Source organism: Notothenia coriiceps, unplaced genomic scaffold (assembly GCF_000735185.1).
Source record: "Notothenia coriiceps isolate Sejong01 unplaced genomic scaffold, NC01 NC01_scaffold00037244, whole genome shotgun sequence".
NCBI classification, from domain to species: Eukaryota; Metazoa; Chordata; class Actinopteri; order Perciformes; family Nototheniidae; genus Notothenia; species Notothenia coriiceps.
In genome coordinates this window covers 5592647-5601299 of record NW_011369945.1, presented here as the reverse complement: position 1 = coordinate 5601299, position 8653 = coordinate 5592647, and the positions used below count along the sequence as shown (strand labels likewise).

The following is an 8653-nucleotide window of genomic DNA, read 5'->3' as shown; positions in this document are numbered from 1 at the left end:
GATTTGATTTTCAGTTGACCTAATGAATCAGATCTGCATTCAGCCCCCCTCCACTATATACAATGACTTTCATTTGTCTTTACTTATCTATCCATCTATCTCATTTGTTTTGTCTTGTGTTATGCAACTTGTTCATTCATAACCTCTCCCCCTGACTCTGTTGGAGGGGATGTCGGTAGGGTGGGGATAAAGTGAGGACGGGGTTAAATCTCATTGGAACGTGCGCAGAACACCGCGCTCTCGTGCTGGAGTTCTCGCCGGCACAAGTGTCTGTACAGAGGTTGACTCGAGCCAAGCAGCGCGTGCGTTCTGGAAAGCTTGTACCCGGGTGTTTAACAAGGGGGAAAACAAAACATTTGTTTTACTGTTGAGTGCCGGGATGGAGTAGTGCTGTCACGGCTCGTGCTCTCTGGATGATAAGGGGATAATTTTCCATCGAAGCCATCAGATGTTTCCACTGGTGGATTTCACTGTTTTGGAATGTGTTTGATGCGCATTGACCTTTTTTTCTCGACATTTCCTCCTCTGGGCTTGCCTCCACACTCTGTTTCACATTTTCCCTGGAACATGTGGAATATTTTACCATTTTATTCCACGACCTGTTCAGTCACAAAAAGGCTTGAATGATGGAAATCTTTTGAGATGAAAAACAGCACTTTTGGGGATCGTGTTTTGCTTGTGCGCGGCTCGTGCCTGGTCTCGCGCCTCAGTAGCCTGTTGTCCGTGTCCGTGGAGAAACGCGCAACTTTGCCGAGAGCTGGAGCTGGATTTGGGGCTGCAGCTGGTCTGAGCGGCGCGCCAGGGCCACACGCAAGGGACACACGGAGCGGCCCCGGTGTTCCGCAGTTGTGTGTTTGGACGGGGCATCCGGTGCAGCTGTGGAGCGTGGATGATGAAGACGGTGGTGATGATGATGACGGTGATGAATGGCCCGGCAGCTCGAACAGGCACTGGGGTCCCGCCGTCATTATTTTTACTGCTGTGCGCTCTAGTCTTTCTCCCGTCGTGCGTTCACTCGCACCCGCAGCCGTGCCAGGTGCTGAAACGGATCGGACACACGGTTCGAATCGGGGCTCTGCACGTGCAGCCCCGCTTGCTCTCCACCACAACTACCGGTAGCTCTAAAGACTGGGACGCGGATAGAGGCTGGATTGGAAGTGAGGAGTTGGAAAAGCAGGTAAAAACAAGTTCTGGTGCACCTGGATACGGAAGCCTCAGGACTAGAGGCACCGTTAATGCCCAGAGGGGGGCCAGCAGGAGTAAGAGCCAGGCAAGGCAGCGTGAGGAGAACACCTCGAGGGAAAACCGCGTGTTCGCACCCCGAGACTCGGTCCTGCTCGCGGTGGAGGCTCTCAACCGGGCCGGATTGCTGCCATACAATTTATCCATGGAGGTCGTCATGGCCGTTGGGTCCGGTTTGGGGGAGCTTCCCGCGTTCTCCTCCTCCTCTGCGGGCAGCCCCGAGGGCGACGACCCGCTGTCTTTCTTGGAGAGCGTTTGCCACACCGTCATCGTGCAGGGGGTTTCCGCCATGGTCTCCTTTCCACGGAACCTGGACGAGTTCGTAAAGTTGGAATTCATCTCGCTCGCGCTCCAGGTGCCAGTAGTCAGCGTTGTGCAGAAGGAGTTTACGCGCCAAAGTGAGGTAAAAGAAAAAAAAAGTTACTCAATTACATCTGCACTGCACTGTTGAATAATGAACTTTGACATACAGGTGCAGTGGATGTAGAAACTGTTATATGAAGGAAAACTACTGTGACAACAAGTCAGGCATGTCCAATAATCTATGAAAATACAACTGTTTTATATATAAATAAATAGGTTCTTCACAGTTTTTGACATCATTAACATTTGTTTTGGTGGATTTACAAGGCAAGGGGCCACCAGTAGCCTGCCTATTAGACAGAGTCTGAAAGGGAAACTCTTACTCACACTGTTTCATCTTTTTATTTTCTCCTCCTCCTACTGTGAACTAGTCATTCTTTCAGATGAAGGGCACCACATTTTCCTTTCTTTGCCTTGCTTGTTCAGTACTCCATTCTTGGTAAATGGCCCAATTAAGCTAAATTGGCAACACAATTTGGGACACAAGCTGATTTTCCTTTTCACATATGACATCAGCTTATGGAGTCTGAGAAAGGCTGCAGGAAAAAACCTTCAAACCGGAACACAATTAGGAGGCATTTAGGCTGTGTCCATGGTGCAGACAAGGAGGATATGAGTGCTTTGTGTATTCTGTTATAGACAAGGTTTGCAGTGAAAAAACAAGATTGATATACTGTAGATATGCACACCAGGCAGGACATGCATGCTCTGAGGTTCTTTTGTCCAATCTAAAGCTTTGTTGCTATTCAGCCTTCCATGGGCAGAGGTTCAACAACATGAGAGAGAGAGAGAGAACACATTTTAAATTGCAACTCTAACCTCAAGCTGACCTGACATCTCCAGTATTGATCTGACTTATTTCCTTTCAACAAGAAACTTTTAATTGCCCGTTCTCAATCCATAAGTTATGATCAGAAGCTTATATCATAATCATACTTTGTTAACCTGCTAGCGATGAGCTGCACAATCAATGTAAGGTCAAAAATCCGATTGGATACTGGCCTACTGTTATGTCTGTATAGGAAAAAAATATGTTTAGAACCACCCTTAAGAAATAGAAAATTGGATAATAACACTCTTGTTATTTGGTGTATTCCAATGAATGCGCACTGATAAGTGCACAGGGAGTCAACTATTCAGACAATTCAAAGGTGTCTCACTGGTTTTAAAATAAGGTGAACATTGTTCCTCCATAGTGTTCTCTAAATGACTCCACTAGCTTTTCTACACTACAGTACTGTACTGTATGTATAGCCCTTTAACTCAGAACTCTTTTTTTAAACAAATGGCCAATAGATTGTACTATTATTGTTTCAATCAAAAGCAATACTTTTTTATAAGTATATATTATTGCCACTTTAACCCTAACCCTAACTCTCTACTTAGTCTGTTGTGAAAGCTCTCGTCTGCACCTTCAAACCCTGACCCAAACCCCTTGGAAATTTTAAAAGCCATGAATCATTGGAAATATGATGTTGGCCATAAGATCCATTAAGGCAGCCTCAAACAAAAAGTTGTTGTCATTGTCTAAGTATCCATGTTCCAATATCATATTGATATTGTGGTATGATATTTTCTAAGCACTTTAGATTTCTGATCTCTTTGTATGGCTTTAATAAGGTGGCACTAACATGGCAGTAATCGTATATTAAAGAGTAGAGGTGAGTGCATGTGTCCGTGTTGTTGACTTCCACGCACAACCTTCCTGGCAGGGGCGAATAGCATCATTGTTTATTTTTTTTATGCAATTGAAACACAAACACACACACACACATACACACCCACCCACACACATCCAAACCATTAGTTAGACTGAAGGGTTCTGGGACACTTGCCACCTACTGAGCTTTAGAAACGTGTGTGTGTGTGTGTGTGTGTGTGTGTGTGTGTGTGTGTGTGTGTGTGTGTGTGTGTGTGTGTGTGTGTGTGTGTGTGTGTGTGTGTGTGTGTGTGTGTGTGTGTGTGTGTGTGTGTTTAGGCTAGCCTAAAATCTAATTTCCCGCTCCGTGCACAAGGAAGCATTTGCTTTAAGCAGTTAGTAGGTGTTAAAGTCCAAACCGGTTCCACAAAGTTCAATAACAGGTATTCGCTGTAACAGACCAACCAACAGACAAATATTCATTGGTTGATGGATGGATAGATGATTTGGTGGTTGGATGGATGGACGGATAGGCAAAAACATTTACTCTGCAATTGACAGGCAAACAAACAGATTGTGTCGAACTCATGTGTGACTATTTGAGAGATGGCTTAACTCCCTCCTGAATTAATCTAGTTTTCCTAGCAAATCCCAATTGATGGCTAACTGCAATTTCTCCGAAGCAGAGTTTCCAAGTTGTGAAAACTTTCTAAATGTGTTTAGAGGATTCCATTCTGACCTTTGCCTTATGCCACAAAAGTTTATACAATAAGATGGTAAGGTTGAACATGTTAACTGTCTTGTATTATCAAAATAATGTGAAGGGGTTAAAGTGGAAATTAAGTCAGAGGTCCATTTATTGTGTTGCAGACTTATACTGAAATTAGCATGCTAAATTAATAACCCTATCCCATACCATCTTGTAATACATGTTGTTCCTCGAGAGGCGAGAGTGACTCATTGTTGCGTAATAGGGCGAAAAAGTACAGTGGCCCCAAACGATTGTCAATAATAACTCCCATGGCAGTTTGTTTAATAGATTAAATCCAACATGGCAGGAACAAGACAACAACTCACACCCTTGCCAGGTCCTCCCCGCCTCCAAGAGACTACTTCTCTGCGACAAGAACATGTGGCAGTTCCGTGAGATAGACCCCTAGTAAGCAGATTTGAATTCTTGAATGATTCAGCCGGAGCAAAACCCAGCAACGTATAGTTCTGATCCAGGGTTACTGCACCTCTGACTCCCCACTGCATCAGCAATCCTCCTGTTGCTTCTGTTACACTTGTTAGGCCCAGCACACAACCAGCCCTCTGTGGCCTAGCGCTTGTTTGTGCTAGCTGAATTTGAGTTGCTGAAGACCACTGAGTGTGTCATGTCCTGCCTGAACAGATATCAGATGTTGATCAGTTGTTTGAAAGACTGCCCCTAATTTATTTTGAGCATGTGGCTACTACACATTCATCCTTTAAACAGTATTCAATGATGAACAGCATAATATAATCACCCAGCAAGCAACCTGTTTTACTGTATACGCCCAATTGTGTTATGTAAGCGTTGAGACGAAGAGGCTGCATGAATATATGGAAATATGCTTCTGAACCAAAAAATGTATGTGAACTCCGAGCAAAGGGATCAGGTGGGTTGCAACGGCAGAGAGGCTTTGGGAGCTGCAAAGGGTTGAGAATTTAGAATATAATAGACCAGTGGTTGAGAAACTCCAGAGGAGGGACCAGTTGTCTGTGATAGGAGGACCTACTTTTAAAATGGATATCTAGAACATGTTGAACCGCTGGAGCTTTTGTGAAATGTGGATGCAGCATCTTTACTGAGAGTTTAGGGCACATATGCAAATATTGGTTTCTATTTAATCCAATTATGTACACATACGCTCTTTGACATAATGAGAATTTCTGCAGCGCATTTTATATTTAATGCAAAGGGCATCCTTACATTTAATCTGATTTACAAAAATGTTGCATTAACCCTCCTTTGGTGGACTTAATTTAGGGTTCATGTTTGTGGTGCATTTCTGGACATCATACGTGTACAGCTGTAATTAACAACTGCTTAAGTGTAGCTAATGAGGTATAGACTGTTGAAGAGGACAGAAGGAAGCCAATTTCTTTACAATGTGAACAGACATGAGTCGACAAAGTGGCTTTAGAACATCCTAATCACAGTTACTAACGCTCTCTCACAATTGGGTCATCGTGGACGCCAATTAACACAATTTGTCAACTATCACAATTAGCACATTTGTGAGATCCTAGATAATTCTACTTGGCATGCAGCAACTTACCATGACCCACCTTTGTAATGTTTTCAATAATGGCTTGAGTAAAATAACTATTTGATGAGACTTTTGTCCGAGGGTGTCTATATGTGTCAGAGATAATTTGTGGAAATTCTTTACTGAGAAACTATTTTTTTTAAAAACACTGTAAGCCTGGAATGTATTTTTCAATTAGATCCTGGTACGTTCATTTGTAGATTACACTGATTAGGATAATGGAGTAATTATGTCCTCAGAAATCTATCCAGGCATAGCAGATGAATGATAGGGCTTCACTGACTATGGGGAGAATTAGTGAAGTTTTCTCATTGTCCCTTTATAAATATGGCAGCGACATAAAGAGGGCATTAGGATGAAAGGCTGTAACTAGAGTATGGGTAAAGGTCTACAAGTGGTTCAGGGTTGGGGCCGAAGGGGGTTGTTGATGTAAAAGCAACAATACTGAGTTGCCAACAATGTAAAGATTTTGCAACATATGCCAGAACTTGATTATTACAGCGTTCTTTAAGTCTATTAAAGACAACTTGCAATCTTGTCAAACAAAACAAAAACAGAAACACAATTTAATTAGTTTCACACTTTCCCCACAATGAATCATCTAATCAGGGACTGATCAATACCAACACATTATTAGTTTATTCGATTTGTCCACTGGCCCTTGATTCTCCCAGTCCCTACACTTTTACCTCAAAGCAAGCCTTGCAAGTTTCCTCACATTAAAACAAATCCAAGCAAATGTGTTTAAGGTGTGGAAGTCTTAGGGAAAAAAAGAGATTTATGCAGGAAGAAGAGTGATGAAATAGAGCACAGTGACAACAAAGCTGGGATTTCCCAGTGCTTCGAAAGCAGCCGTTGTATTTATTTAAGAGAGCAGACTGCCGCACTTTGTGGCAAATCTCTTTCCTGTTTATTTACATGAGGAACAAAGAGGGGGTTACAGATTGTGATCACAGTGCAGAAGTGCTACAGCTGAGAATAAATCCTCCAATCCTCTTGGGGGATGAGAGGAGGTGAGTGGCTGATGCCCTGCGGGGTGCATTACCATTTCTTTCCCAGAAACAGGACTTCTAAAACTGAAATTAAACACGCACAATTGTTTTTGTTATTGCTTTTGTTGCAGCAATAATCCAGCCGTGTGTATGCAATAAACAGATGAATAATGATGATCTTATTTGCATGCCCATTGGGTACAAAGATTAATGGGATAAATGAAATTAACCAATAGCTTAATCTAATGGACTCTTAGTGCAAAGCTTGTGGAAAAGTTGTAAAGTCAATTACACTGAGATGCTGAGGGCTTTTTAAGTGCGTGCTTGTGTTTGTGTGTTTGACTGGATGCAAGCAAGTGCTTGACGGATTGATTGACTGGTATATTGAGTAAAGTATGCCAAGACACACTGACGTAGATCTGGCAGCTCAGTATTAAAAGGATGACTGTGAAAACTTTCAATGGTATCAGCTCATTTTCTGGATTTCTATAAGTGCACTGCACGGTATTTGTTTTGTGGGTTTGGAGTGCTCTGAACATAATGGCACTAAAGAAGATATTTGAGTAATTAGAAACAGGAAAAAGAAAGAAGCCGGTCCCGTGGCGTGCAGTTGTGACGCTCCAAGGCTCCTTCAGCTTCATAAAGGGACGCAAATAGCTTTCAACTGATTGCAATGTATTCCCATCTGCGGCGGGATTTGACGCTCATGGAAGCACGGCATTCGTTTGTGTAAGGTGCCCTTAAAGGCAATGTGAGCGTCCATTCCCATTGGATAACGGAGAATTGTACACCCGGAAGTAAGTATTCCCCTTACTGTCGATTGATTTTACAGTTATATCTGCACTACTCGACTAAAAAACACCATTTTATTCTTGTTAATTACATAACATTGATTGGTTTAAATTGTGTGCAATGCTTTTGTATTTTTCCCCTNATGAGTAGTGCAGATATCACTGTAAAATCAATCGACAGTAAGGGGAATACTTACTTCCGGGTGTACAATTCTCCGTTATCCAATGGGAATGGACGCTCACATTGCATTTAATGGCAGCCGACGAAAACGAATGCCGTGCTTCCATGAGCGTCAAATCCCGCCGCAGATGGGAATACATTGCAATCAGTTGAAAGCTATTTGCGTCCCTTTATGAAGCTGAAGGAGCCTAGGAGCGTCACAACTGCACGCCACGGGACCGACCAAACGTCGCTCCNGCCAGCCATTGGAATGAATGGTGAAAAAAAAGGGGTTTGTCAAACAGAGCACAAGGTGTAGTCCTAAACGATAGCTGGGGATTCTGGGTAGTGTAGTGACACTACACTACCCAGAATCCCCAGCTATCGTTTAGGACTACACCTTGTGCTCTGTTTGACAAACCCCTTTTTTTTCACCATTCATTCCAATGGCTGGCGTCTATGTCACGTGATCTTCAAATTTCTCCCTGCAGAAAAAAAAAACATGGCCGAACTTCGCTTTATTCTCGGTGGAAAATGCCTATTTTAAAGTTAGTTTGGCCATTAAAATGCGTTTTGATGTCATTTGATGCGAGAAATATGAGTTGTTATTTCCGATTATGTGTGCAGTGGATGTACATGATCTTTAGTTTGCCAGTTATTACTAAGATTACTTTTGAAATTGCGTCCATAGAACGTTTTCATTGTTACCAAGGTGGTTGATATTATTTATGTTATGTTGTGTAACTGTTTAATGGTGTTATCTTTATTGCTACCCCCTTCCCCGTCAATGTATAGTGTTGGTCCACAGCGCAAACGTATTAGTTTAACAAAATCCGCATCTAAAGATACGTTATTTTCCCCTGTGCAATTCCAGTCTCACATCTCACATCACATCGTCATTAACAAATAGACCGAAAACATTTAAAAATAAAATAATACTTTATTCCGAGTGTGCTTGCTTTTCTCTTTGAAAGTCATCACATAACGGCATTGTAATACACGGTTCGGCTGCATTAAATATTACATATCTGCCGTAGTTCTCTATTTATAGAGCCCTGATGAGAAGACTTCTAGACAAACAGGAAGAACTGCCGCTGAAACTGAATATGTGACGTGGATCATAAATATATCAGCAATTAAACAAAATCTTCAATTTCTCTTCACAATACGTC

At 42.4% G+C, this 8653-nt stretch overlaps 1 protein-coding gene across 1 annotated transcript in view; it reads left to right on the top strand.

Annotated features, from left to right (window-relative positions):
- Positions 1-792: 792 nt before the first annotated feature.
- Positions 793-8653, top strand: part of LOC104964537 (glutamate receptor ionotropic, NMDA 3A-like) — a 13141-nt gene continuing 5280 nt past the window's right edge. Inside the window, exon 1 of the mRNA XM_010793350.1 lies at positions 793-1645. Within this exon, the coding sequence (XP_010791652.1) occupies positions 893-1645 (753 nt within the window). The 5' untranslated portion in view covers positions 793-892. The remainder of the gene's footprint in view (positions 1646-8653) is intronic.